This window comes from Macaca thibetana, chromosome 14, assembly GCF_024542745.1.
Source record: "Macaca thibetana thibetana isolate TM-01 chromosome 14, ASM2454274v1, whole genome shotgun sequence".
NCBI classification, from domain to species: domain Eukaryota; kingdom Metazoa; phylum Chordata; class Mammalia; order Primates; family Cercopithecidae; genus Macaca; species Macaca thibetana.
The window spans coordinates 49487946-49506167 of NC_065591.1; the positions used below are offsets into that span (position 1 = coordinate 49487946).

The 18222-nt window shown below is 40.1% G+C and overlaps 1 protein-coding gene across 34 annotated transcripts in view; it reads left to right on the plus strand.

Moving 5' to 3' along the window:
• Nucleotides 1–15671, plus strand: part of SOX6 (SRY-box transcription factor 6) — a 784476-nt gene extending 768805 nt beyond the window's left edge. For all 34 annotated transcript variants that reach the window (XM_050759333.1, XM_050759335.1, XM_050759331.1 and 31 more), the window contains one exon: nucleotides 9019–15671. In XM_050759333.1, coding sequence (XP_050615290.1) covers nucleotides 9019–9322 — 304 coding nt within the window. In that variant the 3' untranslated portion in view covers nucleotides 9323–15671. The remainder of the gene's footprint in view (nucleotides 1–9018) is intronic.
• Nucleotides 15672–18222: the final 2551 nt, after the last annotated feature.

The window sequence follows — 18222 nt, forward strand, 5'->3', positions numbered from 1 at the left end:
AAATGAATTTATCAATAATATGGAATGGAGCAAAGTTATCTCTTGCCTTGGTTTTAACCTCTTCAGTTTGCAGAGTATCGGAATGTTGTAACAATCCAGATAAGAGTACTATTAATGTAGAGGGAATATTCATTAGGGTCCATATAGCTACAATGATGTCTTCCCAAGAACTGTACCAAATATACTTCCATTTATTTGAAACTTATTTGGTAATTTAGCTATGAACTCATAGAGAATTATGCAGGTACATTCAGCCCTCTGTATGTGTGTGGATTCAACCAATTTTGGATCAAAATTATTTTTTTAAAAAATTCCAGAAAATGTTACATTATTGCTACAGTACACTATGTAGTTAGGTCTACAGTGTTTGCATCTGTATGGAACATCTACAGCCTTTTTTTTTCTTGCATTTATTTCCTAAACAATTCAGTATAAAAAGTGTTTACATAACATTTATATTGTATTAGCTATTACAAATAATGAGATTGTTTAAAGTATATGGGGGATGTGTGTAGGTTATATGCAAATACTATACCACTTTATAAAAGGGACTTGAGCATCCTCAGATTTTGTTATCTGTGGGGGGTCCTGGAAACAATTCCCCATGATACTGATATAAAACTAGTATAAAATATTAAATTTGGGGCTACTTTTTTAGCAATGATAAAGATAAATTATTGAATACTTACTGTGTGCTATGTACTCTGCCGAGTGGATTATACAGATTATTGCAAATAATTTGCAAGATATGGAATATCATTCCCACTATACAATTGAAAAATGCAATATTCAGAGATGTTAAATAATTTGTCTAAGGCCACACAGCTAGTAAATGACCGAGCTGAGATATAAACCAGGTTTATGTGAATGTGAAACATATGTCCCTTTTACCAAAGGCCATTGGTAAGGACATGATATTACACACAGGCGGTATAGTGGAGTGGTTAAGAGCATCAATTCTGGAGTCAGACTAGTCTGGCTCAAATACTAGATCTGCACCTTCTTGGCTGTAGGAAGTAATACATGGCAGTCTTTATCCATCTGAACTCTCCCCTTGCCCTTGGGAAACATTTATTCCTCTCTACCCCAGTTTCCTCATATGTAGAATGCGAATGACAATGCCAATGACATATGCAGGACTCTTCTTGAAGACTGAGTAACTTACTATTTGTAAAGTGCTTAGAACATTGCCTGGCATATGAAAAGCTTTAAATTCAAGTAAATATTATTATTCTAGAAAAATAATACTGTGTGCCAAGTATATATTCTATGTTATATTAAAATAATTATTTTAGTGCCTTGTACTATAAGTGATTTGAACATTTGCCATTTTAATCTTAATTTTAAAGAGGTTGAATCAATCCTACTTAAGACACTTATAAAATACAATTACGTTAGCATAGATTAGCCATGCTCTTTTAAGTATTGTCCTCATGTAAAGACCCTGGATTAGAACATTCAGTAGGTAAAGTGAACAGATTAATATTATTTCTGTTCCTTCCTGCAATATCAGCTATAGAGATAGGTGACGTATAGGCTTATCTCCTAATGAAACAAACTTCCTTGTCTTTGTTTATACACTTTGAAGGGTCTGAAGGGTCAGCAAACAATGGGGCTTTGCCAGCATAAATATGTAGTTACTTTGTAATTGGCAAAGCTAGATTACACTCCAGAAATATTCCTGTAATTTTGAAGTCATGTAGCAATGGTGGGCTCTATCAGGGCCAGGTTTTACTCTTTACTTAGACTGGGAGGAAGGGTTCTTAAGTATCTCTGTTCATATCAACTCATGTATATACTTTTACAAACATCCACAAATGTTGTTTTGATGTGCACATTCATTATTTGCAAAGCCCAATACCTGCCAGCTATTCCTGTTTGTGAAATCTGCAGTGTTTGAATTTTGACTTTGAAATTGATCTATAAAGGAAGGAAAAAATGCTTTTTAGGAAAGTAATTTCTGATAGACAAAGCTTGAGCCTGCTGGCTGGATTTCTTACTTTGTTCATTGATTTGTTAGTCAATTGGTAAGGGCCTCTTTGAAACCAGCTATGTGTCCAACACTTTGCTATATTAATATGGTACATGAGGCCTTATTTCTGTACACATGAGTTTCAGAAAATTCTATAGTTGGGGAAGCCAGATACATATATGAATAGATTAGCATATAATAGTGTGTTATACACACACATACACACACAAGACATGGCACAACACTGTAATTAGCTATGCACAGTTAGTTGTTTTTTAGTCTCTCTTTATGCTGATAATGATAATAAGAGAGCAAGATCAGCATGATGGTTAGCTTCTGATTTTGCATCCACATAATTAGTTGCAACATAGAAGGGGCCTCAGATGTTATATACTTTAAACCATCGTAGGAGTCTTCCCTAAGTTCTACTTGAACTCTTCCAGGGGTAGAGAGCTCACTGCTTCCCAAGGGAGCTAGTTCCTTTGTGGAACATTTCCTAATTCTAGCAAGTTTTCTTTTCTGTTAACTAAGCCATAATCTGCCTTCCTGCTACTTTGCAGGTTGGTTCTAATCTTCTTTAGTGTCTCCTAGAGCAAATCTTCCCTTTATTTAAGCATCTAAAGATGGTTATTTTCATACAGCTATTCTTATTACATCTTTTCTTCCCTGGAATAGATTACCTAGGATTTTCATTTGTTTTTCTCTCATTCATTCATTCATTCATCCTATATATTTAACAGATATTTACTGAGTTCCTGCTATGTTACAAGCAGTCTGAGTTCTGGAACTATGTCAGTGAAAATTTTTGTCTCTTGAAGCTTATATTCTAGTGATAGAAGTCAAACAAAAAACAAATAAATAAATAAATAATAGTGAGAAGTGCCTTAAACAAAGTAAAGTAAGGAAAAGGGTAGGAAGTTTCAGCATATAGGGTGCAATTTTAAATAGGGTGGTCATGGAAAACCTCACTGAGAAGGCAACATTTGAGCAAAGGCCTGAGTAGGTAAGGGAGCAAGCTGTGCAGATATCTGGGAAATGTAGGCAGAGAGAACAGCAACTGCAAAGGTTTTGAGGAAAGATTGTGCCTAGTTTGTTCCAAGAAGAAATAAAGAGACCAGAATGACAGGAGCAAAGTGAGTAGGTAGGAAGAGTAATAGAAAAGACTTGTAAGCCATAGTCTTCGTAACAAGGAGCCAAGTTATGAAAAGACTTGTAAGACATTGTGAAGACTTTGTATTTGACCCTGAGTGAGATGGAAAGGCATTGATGAGTTTTAAGCAGAAGAATGCTTTCATATGACTTAGGTTTTTAAAGGATCACGCTATCTGCTATGTTGAGAATTTTCTGAAGGAGAATGGCCTGTAGCAAGGAAGCCAGTCTCTTACAATAAACCAGATTGGAGTTGATGGTGGTTTGTTCCAGGTTTGTAGGGGTGGAGGTGGTAAGAAGTAGATGGGTTCTAGATGTGTTCCTGAAGAAGAAACAATAGGATTTGCTGATCAATTGGATACAGGGTTTGAAAGAAATACAGTTACCATAGATTGGCTTATTCAGCTGGAAGCACGAAGTAATCATTAACCGAGAATAGGATGGCCATGAGAGGGGCAGGTATGTGGGAGAATGATCAGGACTTTAAGTTTTGCACCTATGAGATTGAGACAGCACTTAGACATCCAAATCAAATAAGCAATTATATATATATATGAGTCTAGAATTTAGGAGCGAGAGGCTTTCTGGAGATATAAATTGGGAAGTTGTCAGCATATAGATAATATTTAAAGCCATGGAATTAGATGAAATCACCAAGGGAATAAATTTAGATAGAGAAGAGAAGAAGTCCAAGGACTGAATCCATGGGCACTTCGGTGCTTAGATGGCAGAGAGATGGGAACTTAGAAGGAGCAGCCAATGAGATAGGAGGAAGACCAGGAGGGTGCGGCATCTGAGACAACAAGTGAATAAAATGTTTCAGCAAGGAGAAAATGATCAACTATATCAAATGCTGCCTGTGTTATAGATCTGGGTAACATGAGGACCAAGAACTGACTTTTGGATTTAACAATATGAAGATTATTGATGGTGTGACCTTCATAAGCTCTGTTTCAGTGGCATACTGGGAGTGATTGAAGTGGGTTTAAGAAAGAATTGAGTAGAAGAAATGAAGAAAGACAACTTTTTAAAGAGTTTTGCTTTAAAGGACATCAAAGAAATGGAGCAAGAGCTGGAGGGGGACATGTGCCAAGAGAGAGATTTTTGGTTTTGTTTTTTATGGTATGAGTGATTATAGCATGTTTGCTGGGAATTCTATACAGAATCAATGATTCAGATGGTAGAGACAATTGTTGGAGAGATATCTTTAGCAAACAAGAACAGATAGTTTCAGTGCACAAGCAGAGGGCTTAGCCTTATATTGGATTATGAGCTGATTCAAAATATGGGAAGGCGGGCAGAGAATGGGGCACAGATACAGGGAGGCCTGTCAATGTGACAGTGGGAGTTTGTGAAAAGTTTCTTCTGATTGCTTCTAATTTCTCCATGAAATGGAAAGCCAGGCCATTAGCTTGGAGTGAGAAAGGGGGAGAAGAAGTTGGATATTTGAGGAAAGTTAAGAAGGTAGGAAGTAATTGTCTAGGAGGCTAAAAGAAGGAGTGGGCTAGGACAACGTGCAATATGATGGCTGAACAGCACCAGAGTCCTGTTTGAAGTACAGGATTGTAAATTTAGAGACTAGTAAGTATGGCAGCGTATTTTCTCCAGCCAAGTTCAGCTGTGTGGCTAAACAGAAGAGTAGGCAGAGACTGAACTAAAGTTGGAGTTTTGCTATGTAAGAGAATGAAGAGTGTCTGCGAGGGAGTGAGTAACCATGGAATTGGAACTGGGTAAAGAGGTAAGTGGGGGCACAAGCAGGGAGAGGCTCAAGTAACTGAGGGCAGTGAAGGTGGGTTGAAGGGTCAGGAAACCGTAGCTCCTCAGAGGGAATGGGGAGTGAAATCATAAACTGGGTACTAGAGGGAGAAAACTAGAAAAATAAGGTGTGGTGGTTACAGAGTGGGATATTTAAAATTGAGATTAGGGAGGAGTGACAGATGAAAAAGACAAGGTCCACTGTATGACAAAAGAGCAAGCAACTAAGATAGGGAGGGACCCAGATTATCACAGTGGAGGGGAGGTCACACTGAGATAGCCAGGTGTTAGAATGAACATCTACAGAGATAGCAAAGTCATCAAGAATCATGGCAGAGGTTATGTTGAAGAGACAGCAACAGTGAGCCAGGAGCTAACGTCTTTTAGGAATGAGGGGGACTGATCAGACAGTAGGTAGATAAAGGTATGAGTGGGTGACATAGTCTGGTGACATGAGATTCAAAGATGAGATTTTTAGGATGGAGGGATTAAAAAGTAGGTTGGAAGAGGCAATGAGGAGCTAAGAAGGGAACTACCCCACCTCCAGACCCATTCATGTGAGGGGCATGGAAAGCAAATAACCAACTCTTCCAAGGCCCTTAGGGAGACTCATGGCCTAGAGAGAGAGCCAAGTTTCAGTTAGAGCAAGAAGGTGAGTCAGTAAGGACTGACAGTTGAGTTCCAGAGGGTATAATGGAAATATTTCAAAAATTAGAGAAAGGAGGGACTTAGGGTTAGAGAAAGGGTTATACAGTACCAAATGTTATTCTTTGGGTACTTTTTCCTTTTTAAACATTTCTTAGAAGATGTCAACATTTTCCCATCTCAGATGCCCTTCTCTACGTTCTGCGGTAAAGAGGAAATCCTCTCCTGGCCAGGCTTGTGAACTAGAGTATTGTTTTACAATTAACTGCCAATTCCAAATGGCTCCTGTGGGCTGGCACTCATGGAGAGTCCAGAGAATTACCTTGTCATTTTCTTGGTGCTCCCCCAGACCTAGGACATGCTTGCGCTCTGTGAGGTTTACACCAGCTTCCCAAAGGAGGAAAGGAAAGGGAATTAACATTTTCATCTACTCTGTAATGCAATGCTTTGCATATATGTTCTTCCTTAATCTTCACAGTCCTGTCAAATGTGATTGTTCTAATTTATAGATGAGGAGAGGCAATGTCGGTGATAATAATTAGCCTGCCCAAGATCACACAGCCAGTAACTGGTGCAGCTGGGATTTAAACCCAAGCCAATCTGACTCCAAAATCTGAGCTCTTTGCACCATACCACATAACCTTCTTCCCAGAAGGCTTGGAGAGTCAAAAATCATCTCTCACAGGAATAAGTTCTCACTCTAGCATTTATGTACAACCTCGAACAGTTGTATGTGAATGTGAAAACCTTACCAGAGCTGGACTCCCTTCATTTCCTCCAGGTGGGGAGTAACCCCTGGGTTTTTACCCTCACTGGCTTTTAGCATTGTCTGGGGGCTTAAAACAGCCATATCTATCTCTCCACTCCCAGGACTAGGCTTTTGAATATCATGTGTCTCACTCTCACTCTAGAAAGAAATTGTACAGATGTTTTATTTGCTTGTTTATTTATTTTTAGCATTCCATTACCAGCTTAAAGTCCAAATACTCTGAACTATGTGGAGCCCAGTGTAGAAGATTTCAATTCCGATTTAAATTGCTAAGGATTTTTCTGATAGTGTGAGCTTGCTTTTCTCGCCCTGATCTCGATATATACTAGAGAATTTGTGACACAGTGAAGGTTCAACTCCTGATTATGGTACTTGCGTGGCCTTGAACAAACAGCTTGAATTTTCTGAAACTTAATTGGTCACTTCATGTGTAAAAGAGGGAAAATGATACCTAACTCTCTGGCTTATTATGAGGATTCAAGAAGATAATGTAAAAACACCTAAATATAGTTCCCAGTGCATAATATGAACTCAATTTAAATTTATTCAGTAGACCTGTTGACATAGATATTCTATATCTATATCAGATATAGATAAAAATATTGCAAAAAGTGACCATCTATTCTTTGTGAAAAGAAAACGAATCATTTGATAGTTTGTTTTTACGCAGAGTTTATATTATAGATCAGCTTGCCAAATTGGGAAATCTGTAAAATGGGTTAACATTGCAGTAAAAGCTTTCACTCTACACTCATAATGTGATTAAGGCAAAAATATTTTATCGCAGTTATTCAAATTCAGTAAAAAAAATTAATGAGGCATTCAATATCTTGGTAAGGTTAGCATAAAATTTAATTTGTGTTAATTTGCCCAAAACTTAGGAAGCCAGAAGTATACTGTTTTAAAATTTGATTCAATAAGAGGGAAACTAATATTCTATATGATGCTTCTATACATCGATTTAGATTCCTCTATTATCTGTTTCCTTCAGGCAACCAAAAAACTCACCATGAGAATCATAAAAACTGGATCCATGTCAAGTGCTTAGTGTCAGCTAGGTGCTGACAGTCTCCATAGAAGTCAGGCATTTTTATGATATACAGTGAGCTTAGTGTATCTGTAGATTGAATATCTATAAAGGAAAGAGTGATAGGATTCAAGTCAGCCAATGGCTTAGATTCACATTCTGGCTCTGCTGGTTATTGAATGCAGGGCTTGAAGCAAGGTCTGGTTTTCTTCATCTGGAAATGGAAAAAATAGTAACTTATGGGGTCATGATGTTAATTGGGTGAGTTGGTATACCTGAAAATATTTTATATGTTATGTTAGGGATATGATATGCCTTGTGGTGATTAAAAGAGGTTGCTAAATTCAGCGTGAACAGATATCTCACATCGTGTTTCTAAACCATCTCCATCCCTTCTCCCTCTGCCAGGCTGGAGGGCGTGGAGGTCTTTGTGAGAAAATTATGTTCCTCTGGACATGTCAAAGAATGGCAAGTAGCTAAGCTACTTCTTCATAGATTCAGGGTATTTTCCTGTTTAAGTGAGATGGATAGAAAGTTTCAGTGATAATGTGTAGGGTGAGTAAGAATTGTCCAAGTGATAATTGACCTGAAGTCATGAGTACAAAAAGTGGAAGGACCTTCCAGAACTTCCCTAACCCTGGCTTTTATAAATATGTGGAAATTGAGGCTCCAAAAGGATAGTTACATTGACCATTTGAAACAAATTTTGACTATAATTTACGATCCATAAAAGATTGAGAAACTTCTGGTGAATATTGCATATGTGAAAATAATATTTTAGCCACAGTCTCTCTCTGAGGTAGTTGGATCTTTCATTCCTGTGTACCAGTTATAATGCCCTAAGTGAAGTTGAGAGACAGTAGTCATGTCTCCCTGCAGGAAGAGATTGACCTCCACAAAGGATCTGTTAAGTTTATTTAAACTAGGCTAACATTATGGAGGAGTGAACTGGTGTCCAGGCCTTGCCACCCTCTGGCATCTAGAGTGAGGCAGCGTATCTGGTGTCTACTCTGCAACTCTACTCTGTTGAGTTGCAGAGCTCTCACTGCTCTTTCCTCTCGACTCTCTTAATCACAGCCCCAGTTCCAGCCCAGGGCCTCAGCAGTAATGACATCCAAGATGATCCTTCCACAGGGATTCTTCCTAACAAGTTCAGCCATGGAAATATGTAGACATTTACATGAATAACAAATAGATGCTTTGCTAAATCTCACTCTTTGGGACATGCTAGGTTCCTTCTCTTCTCGATTTATACAGTTCTCAAACCAAGGTGAAGACACAAACCTGCTTAATAGTGTCATTATAATATGTTTCATGCCACTAGTCTAATTTTCAAAATGTGCTGGGAGATCTTCAAAAATTATCTCACATGTAACTTTGCGGAATTCACTACATCATTTGTTCCTAATGCCAGGTGTTATCCAAGTTTTGCATATTTACCAAGTTAAAAGAACCCTGCCTTTATGTTGCAAAATCGTCAGTAAATTGCTCCATCATATTGTTTAACCCTTAACATAGCATCAAGGAGATTTTCAGGACTCCTCCAGGGAACAACTTTGTCACATTTTATTTGCTTAGAATGTTATTTAACATTTATTTAGGGCTCCCTTTGGAAAGTGTAGGGGGTAAATTCCAGTGCCATACATAGCACATATACAGATATTTCTCCCTTGTCTGATTTTGTTTTTTGAATCTATATAGGCAACAGCCTCAGATTCCAATCACCACAGGAACAGGTGTTGTGTATCCTGGTGCTATCACTATGGCAACTACCACACCATCGCCTCAGATGACATCTGACTGCTCTAGCACCTCGGCCAGCCCGGAGCCCAGCCTCCCGGTCATCCAGAGCACTTATGGTATGAAGACAGATGGCGGAAGCCTAGCTGGAAATGAAATGATTAATGGAGAGGATGAAATGGAAATGTATGATGACTATGAAGATGACCCCAAATCAGACTATAGCAGTGAAAATGAAGCCCCGGAGGCTGTCAGTGCCAACTGAGGAGTTTTTGTTTGCTGAATTAAAGTACTCTGACATTTCACCCCGCTCCCCAACAAAAAGTTATTAAAGAGCCCGCATGCATTTGTGGCTCCACAATTACATCAGCAGAATGGTCTTAATTGTTTCATAAAGTGTGAGACAGATTAAGTTTTCCCTGATTTTTCATGAACTTGAGTTTTTTGTCGTTATTGTTATTGTTGTTGTTTTTTTTTAATTTAGGTGAAGACATATTAAATATGAGACACCAGGACTTGAAACTTATCTCAACCCGTAGATGTCTTACAAGTCTTATATTTTTGTCTTACTTTTTTTTTCTTTTGGATGTTGATAAAGGTTTAAGTTACTGTTTTAGATGGGGTTAAACATTCTCACTCAGGTATGCTGTGCCGGCCTACAGGTTGTGAATGTGTTTTTATTCTGAATTATTTTAGAAAACAACTGAGGATTTCATATTGTGAAACAGAACAAGTCCACGGCGTGTGCAGCTGCATGTAGAGCATATTCAAAAGGCCTCGGAATTCCAATTTTCCATGTGTAGAGTTAAACTTTGAATGTGCCAAACTTTTTCATAACTTTTGAATCTTAATATTTTGAAAGTCTTAAAGGAGACACTGCAAAGTCTTAGACAATCTTTGGCATCTTAAAATAAAATAGCAAACCAATATTTTTTTCCAGAAAATGGTAAAGTACTCAGGAATCTGGAGACAAGATATTGTAAGGAATGAACAAGTTTGCCACAGTGCATGGACCCAATTGTGTTTGCCTGTTGACGTGCCATCAGTGTGTGATGTGGTATGATGTACACACACCAGAGCGACCGCCACACCAGATATCGACCGAGTGGTCTTCTCTGCCTGAGACCACCTCTCACTACATCCATTATCCCTTTGCCTTTAACCCTGACATTCAGTCTTAACACATTTTCTCTTAAATAATTTATTCATTCCAGAATGTCAAGGGTCCACTTACTATTTATTTTTTTAAAATTGTTGGTGGCATTAATTTAATAATTCTTTTTTTTCACCTTCCTTCCCCAAAGAACTTTTCAGTCCTTTTCACCTCCTTCTCCTGTGTACATAGTGATTTTATGTCCCCAGAACGCCTGGAAGCATTTCTGAAACCAAGATATTATTAAAAACCTATTATTGTTTTTAATCATGAGTATATATCTGGCTGCAGGGCTGTGTATTGGGATATAGGTATATAGTCTTACACTTAAACAGGTATGCCCCTGAGGTTCACTGTGACCTCAAGTCTTTTTCCAGAATTTTCCCCTAATTCAGTTCACAAGTGGTAGGGTCTGCATCAGTGGCATTTCCCCCTGAATTCCATTCAGCAGCAAGGGTCAACAGTGGTGACTGCCAGGCAGGAGAGGCCTGTGGCCAAACCTGAAGCCCAAGGCTTGTGGGCCATGCAGGAATCTCAGTGAAGCTGTCATGGGCTGGCATCTTTACACTGAGTTGCCTTGTCCCAGCTGGCACATCCAGGGAGTTCATTGCAAAATCCCCAGGATGCAAAAAGCCACATGACAGCCTCAGAACAAAGATGGTGGCAAATAGTCGTGATACATCTAGAGAATGAAAGAAAACCATAAGGGAGGAGAAGGAGGGGAATACATTCCCTATATGGGATGTTCCTACTGTTAACTCTGGGGAACAGATAGCTCCGGGGGCAGCAGATGAGTTCCTCTGGCTGACTGTCTATCCGTGGCCACATGGGGACATGCCTACGTGTGAACAAGATGAACTGCACTTGTCACACAAGGATTTCTTTGGAGACATGCTGCTGGGGTGGGAAGCAGTGAGGTTTTATTCTTTATCTCCTAACTACAGGGAGTTCTGCCATGCCATTTTGCGCTTCCTGAAACCAGGACAGGTTGCCTATCGGGGGTCTTCACCCAGAGAGGTTTAGTGGGAGAATGTCAGTGAATGGGATAGTTCACCTCATGGGACAACCCAGAATCTGATCACCAGGACATAGGAACGGCCCCATCAGATTTCTTGAGCCATTTTGTCACTTGGAAGAAAATAGTGTACCTTCATATTTATTTAAGAGTGCTCAAGGCCTAATAGCAATAAACAGGTCTAGCCAAGAAATTACCAGCTATTCCATTAGCTGGGAGTGCTCTCTATAAGCTGATTAAGGTACTGATAGGAACGCTTTGTTATTCATGTTGGTTGGGGATTAGAAATTTGTTTTTGTACATTTATTTCAAATGAGGAGGAGGTCATTTTTTTCTCAAAAAATGAGTATTTATTATTGTCTTACTGATTTCTTTGATTATATACCTCTCCTCCTCAGTTCACTCTTGTGGTTTTTTTTTCTTTCTTTTTGGCTTTTGCTTTTGCTCTCTCTCACTTCTTTCTTATTTTGTTGCATTGGTAGAGTGTTGTATGGCTAGCATTGTATTGTATGTAATTAATTTTGCACAAAGGCAAACATTTAGCATAGTAGGTTAATTTTGTTTGTTTTTATGACCATGCCAAAATAATATTCTGGGCTGGTGGAGAACAAAGGACTGTTCTTTAGGACTGAAACTTGATTTTGCTCGTAGTAAGTAAAAAAAAAAAAAAAAACAAAAAACACACACACTCACAGATGTTGTTTCATAAGTGTTATAAGCACTGGATATAAATGGTATTTTTTATCACTTCTGACTAATGTGAAACTGTTGTACGAAAACTACATGAACAAAAGTCATCTGTTTCGACTCGTGTGGGCTTGCCTCACAGTTGCCGGATTTGAGTCATTTTTATGTCTTGTTATTTCATTTATTTATGCAAAATACATGTGTGTATGAACACTTTGTTTTAGCTCCAGCTCTGCCTCAGTACTGGGGTTCAGTTACTTTTAGCCATGTTCTTAAAAATGAAAGGCTATTCAGGAATGATCTGATTGTAAACGCCTCTTTCATTGGATCAAACAGTGATGCTGTATCTGAATCTAAATTTTGTGTATAAGCAGTTTATTTATTAGCCAAGTTTGGCTCTAAATATTCATGGAAATTAAGAATGACAATCATAGGGATCACTTCATTTTATTTTCAGTGGGGCTTAAACAAAGTTTTTATGACTTTACCATCTCATTTTAGATTTTTTGAATGTGTAAATATAACATAGAAATAGAATTTATTTTTGGTTCATGAATACTTAGTGAGATATAAGTTATGTATTTCCTTTTTGTTCTCTATCCATAGATGTTGGTCCAAACTGAAAGTTGATGAGTCACTGTGCCTCTCGGGGTAGTGAGTTATCAGCCACAGTGAGTGAGAGAGCAGTGTTCGGCCTGCAGCTGGGACAGCAAAATGCTTCACCAGGGTTCTCATGCAGTTCAGAATCCACTGTCCACAGATCCAGACATTTCCCTTTTTTCTTACAGAAAGTTGATGATTGGACATACTAAATTTCCGCTACGGTTAGGAGACAGTTTGCTTTGTGAGTCCACATAAATCTTCTAAGATACTTCTGTGACCATTTAATAGCAAGAAACATGAATGCCATTACAAAGGCAAAAATCCACCTCTGAGACTGGCCATTAATAAAAGTCCCACCGTGTCAGTTTAGATTCAAGAATGTTAAGCAACTTTGTTTTTGCGGTGCTCCCTATTTCATAGTATCTTCAAATCAAAGATAAAAATTATCTCCATTTTGTTAAAGAACTTACAGGGTCAGGGTTCTCCTTGTCACTTAGAATTGGGACACTGCCAGACAATCCTCTCCTACAAAAAAAAAAAAAAAAAAGCCATATGGAATGGAAGGAAAAGGAGAAAAGAAGGAAGAAAGGAAAAAAGAAGGAAGGGAGAGAGAAACAAAAGGTCGCTTTGCAGATATGAGCTGCCAGGCTGACAACTTGTCTATTTCATTGGCAGATATGAAGCAGTGTCTTTTCCAGGAAGGTACGGAAACTTTGTTGTTTTCACACATATCCAGCTCAGCCTTTTAGAAGCACATCAGTTTGCTTCGTTAGGTATTTGATACTCTCCAGCCTTGTCCTTAGGCCTGATTTGATTTGCCAGGGTCCTGACACCAAAGCCCAGGCCAAGTTCTAAATTCAGGTGTGGGCTCACAGTGCTATTGAGCTTGTCGAATTCTGGCTTCCCCTGAACATTAGCCCCACAGGAGCCTGAGGGTGTTTGAAAAGGGCGTGATCACTCTAGGGCTGAAATTAAAGGCTGCTTTCTTTTCTTTCCGAAGCCAGGCTGCTTCTTCGGAGCACACCCTCCTCAGCCAGGAGCACAGGCACTAGCTGAAAGCAGGGATTGTTTTGGGAAAGCCCATTTACCCTCAGTAGGAAGGCAGCCGGGTCACTTGAACAGCACAGCTGAGGCTGCTTCTCTCAATTTACTCGTTTTGCAAAGAATTGACCTCTACCAACTCATTAGGGAGAGGAAAAAGAATCACTTAGTAATTTTAAATCACGTGAGAAGTCCTGTACCAAGTGCCAACAATTGCAAATAAATGCAGCTAGAGGAATGTATTGAAATTGTTACTGGGTCTTCCTTTTTAATGAGAAAATGACAAAAATAGTTGCTGTAGCCCTGCCTGTGTACACGTTTGTCTAAGAATTGAGTTGGCACTTAAGCTCACTTCTCAAAGTATAATAATATTGTATGACCTCATTTGTCCTTTCACAAAAGCACTTGCATCATTTCCTTAAGTCATCTGCTCCCTGACATGTTTTCCTCCCTAATAAACAACTTCTGTCTGTTATTCCTGCCGACGATGTTCTGTTTCTGATGGCATATCCTATTGAGCGTTCCCCTGTATTAATATCATTGAAGTATTGATATGCAAACACATTTCCTTTTCATCCCCATTCTGTCTTTCCCGTTGGGGACAGATTGCTTTCCAAAAACTCATGAACAAGTATTTGGAATGCTGGTACCTTTGGGGCAGAGGTAAGGGTGGGCGGGATGGGGGCAGAAAGGTAATGCTTAATGCACATACTCTGCTAATCAGTGTCCGTGGCAATATGAACGCTTGAAGAAAACTCAGTGACATATCTTGCTCAGTAGATTCTTATTCCTGAAGAACCACAAGCATAAAGTGAGGCCTCAGTGCTGGTGCTCTTGGAGTATGGGGAATGTGCAAATATTTAACTGTTTTGTATGCTGCACATTGCAGGCCTGCTCATGTGCATTCTCCCTTTGTCTTCCTTTGTCATATGTGTTTTTGCTTTTTTGAAAGTGCAGTCTTTATTGTACCCTCCTCCAGCTTGTAGCAAATTAGAATGCTTAGCATTTATGTTCATTCATTATTGTATTTGCCATGTAAAATTTTTATTACCTTAGACAAGCTTATAAGCTGTTACTACATAACTTATCTTACTGTAACTCTTTTATTTCCCCCTACGTTGTAATTTGTTTGTGATGTATATTGTGAAATTGTATTCTATGTTAATTTAATCAGCACAATTCACTGACATGCTGGACTGACATGCTGGCTGCTGTTTCAAAGTGTAAAGTTTGTGTAGGGCTGTTGGGACAACTGCAACTCTGTTGTCAAGGTACTGTGCTTTGGTTCCTATAGCAACACTGGGTGTGGCCCTTGAATTGCTAAGGGCATTTAATACATCCTGGAGCAAAATTTTAACTGCAGATTTTCTTTGTAGAAATTCTATGTATAATGCAGGTACCTACTTGGCCCATGGCTGGTAACTATTTGGGCAATTAGAAAAAAAGAAAAAAACATAAAAACTAGTGTCTATTGCTGCTTTGAATATGTTTGAAAGTCTGAAAATGTAAATAGTTTATCAAAAAAAAATCTTGTACAGTCCAGTGTAAAGTTTTTAAATGACCTTAAGGGTTGCCATCACATCTTTCTCACACTCTCCTCTTGATAATAATAATAATAAAAAGTTTGCTAAGGATTAAAGAAATGGGAAAAAAAATCTCTTCAAATTTACAAGAATGAATCATTGTTCTTAGCTTTGTTGCATACACAAACTTCTTGGATTTCGTTGTGCAGTATTGACGTGAGATAAAGCTCAACATTGAATAATCTTTCAGTGGTACTTTTCAAAGTCTTCCCCTCCTCTGCCTCATAATTAAGGGAAAAGACAAATTGAAAGACACACTGTCTTTATCTATCCTGGTGTATGTTGGCACCTTAGCTACTTTTTTTTTCCTTTTTGCACAAGGTGCTTTCCTGATATGTTCAACATGCCATCTTTGGGTGATAATGTATATGCCGTGATGGGGCTCAGGCCCCTAAGGGGAGTGTCTATAAGAACTGCCTATTTATGCTCATTTACCTCAAGACTGTCCTCTCTACCCTAATCTAGTTGTCATCACTCCATCTTTTGTACTGCTGTTGACACTTACAAATTAAAGATAAATTTTGTTTTATGACCTCTGTGTATGGCCTTGTCTGTGCCCTGCCAAGTATCCCCACCACGGAGCCCCAGCCAGTTCTGAATGTGCCACCCTCTTGCTGCTGGAGCCTGCAGAGCTCTCCTACCCTCCGTCATTGCTTCTGCCTGGCCCAAAGGTAGGTCTCCGAAAGCCATGGAACCCCTTAGCCTGGAAAGATTTGTCTGCTCTTTTCATTGTGGAGCACACCCGGCTGCAGCAGGAAATACTTGTGGATTTAGAAGGGAGGAACGGGACACAAGGTGGATTTTTGTCGAGAAGATGAGAGAGCATGGCATTGAAATTGCCTCTTTACCTGATTTCTTCATCTGAGTGAAACAGCTTAGAACCTTTTGGAGTATGAACAACTCTCAAGGGCCAGCCTCTCATCTGACACCACCGTCTGCAGGCCTAGCAGCCAAGAGTGGAAAATGCTGCACTTATGGAACCTTTCCCTCCACTGTGGTTGGCAGTAGTTGGCTGATTACTCAGTACCTTCTGCTTCAGAGAAGAAAGAACCCATCTTTTTGTCCAGCAATGAGTTGCATCCAGAGTGAAACTCGGTTCCCAGTGATATCAGCTTCTAAAATGTTGCCAAAGCTATTTCATTGTGCTCAGAGTCTGAGTGGGGACAGAGGGTGGGTAGTGGGATAAAGCAAGCAGGGCCCTTAAGGAAGACTTGCGAAACCAGCCAAGCCAGTCCTGTGAGTCTAGAGATGAGTAACCAACACCTAGGGAGTGAAACAAAAGTGTTCAAGAGAGAGGAGAGGCCCAGCCACTCCTTTGGATATTTCCTATTAAAAATGCCTCAGGAAAAAAAAAAAAAAGCCAATAATATGTGGGACTGACTTTATTCCAGTCACATTGCAAGTTAGACACAGGCTCCTGTAAGTTCTGAAAATCTAGCATTCCAGGACCTCCCTCTTGCCCCATGGCTTTTTAAAAGCCCAGGTAAGTACAGGGCATTGGAAAGAACAGGGACTTTGGAGTCACACCAGCCTGGCTCTGCCACCTGCCAGCTGCGTGACCTTCCCTGAATAACACCTCTGAGCCACGGTCCTCTCCTCTATAAAATGGGGCAACAATTCTTACCTGTCAGGGTGCTGGGGGAATGAAAAGAAATAGCAGGTGTAAAACATCCAGGAGTGGATGGCACACAGAGGGCATGAATGCCCACTAACTCCTCTGACCAGAAAATGCCTAAGCTAGGGAGGTTGGCTGGTGTCACCACTGAGCAAAATGAAGGCGGTGCCTGAGGCCTTCACTCAGGGCCTGGTCACATACAGGAAGACCTCAGGGCCCTCCCTCTGAGCTAGTCTCCATGCCACAGGTTTTCTCACTCCCAGCTCATCCTTACCATTGCTGCAGTCCTTCTTTCTAAGCCTGTCTCCTCTCTCTCATCCTTCTCTAAAACCTTCTGGCTTTCTGCTGCTGACTAGATAAAGTCCCAGCTTCCTGCCCTCTCAGCCAGGCCTCAACAGACCTGCCAGCCCCATTTTCCACCATTACCCCACACACCTTCAGTGCTCTCTGCTGCTCTCATACCCCGAGTCTGTCCACCATCCTGGGGCTTTTACTTCTCCTTTAGCATGGAAAGAATCTGTCCCCTTCTCTGTTTGGGAAATTCCCAGTTATCTTTCAAAAGCCACCCAATATCACTACTTCCTGAGACCTTCTTGGATCCCCAGTTTCAAGCTCTCCCTTGGGAGAGAGCAAAGAGCTCTTTGAAAGAACCTCACGATCACTATGAGCACATTGTAATGATGTGTCTCTGTGTCTGTCTTTCCTGCTAGATGACAAACTGCTGAAACCAAAAACTGTACCTTGGCCTTCCCTGCCCCCAACACAGTGCTTGGCACATAGTAAGTGCTCTACACTTGTTTGTGGAAGGAATGTATGAGGGATTGCAACTTGGTCTCCATGTGTGGTTTAGATGCCTGTGAGTATCGGGGTCTCAGGTGGTGAGGCTGAGGGATCTTGTAGGCATACCTTGGTATTACTTACTTCATTTGGAGAACATTATTAGTTAAAAACATCTCTATTCATATTGGGAGAGCCATTTTTTCAAGTTGGTATGATAGGCACAAGGCACTGAGAGTCTCTGTGCTTTTAGGATGACTCACTGCAGAATGCCTGAGCCTCTGAACCCAGAGCCACTACTCTATTCTTCCTCCTAGGCATCCTGGCTGAGGTATGAAAAGGACAGACCAGGAAGGGGAAGCTTTTCTCAGTTTTCCTTACCTTTTCCTTGACATCCCAGATACCCTACGACTAGTCTGTTCAGAGACAAGGGGTTCTTGGAAGCTTGATCTCTGGGCCTCCATCATGGAAAGGGAAGGAGACCAGCTGCCTCTACCTGCTGCTGAGAGCCAGGGCAGTGATCTCATGAGGCCGCAATGTGGACAGCTGTTTACTTAGTGTCCGTTCCTTCCTCTTTGGTCCAGGTAATGACGCCTTCTCTCAGTTGTGCTCTAGAGCCTTGCTGGCGCAAAGTGTGGCTCACAGATCAGCAGCTACAGCATCACCTAAGGCATATTACAGTATGGGCTAA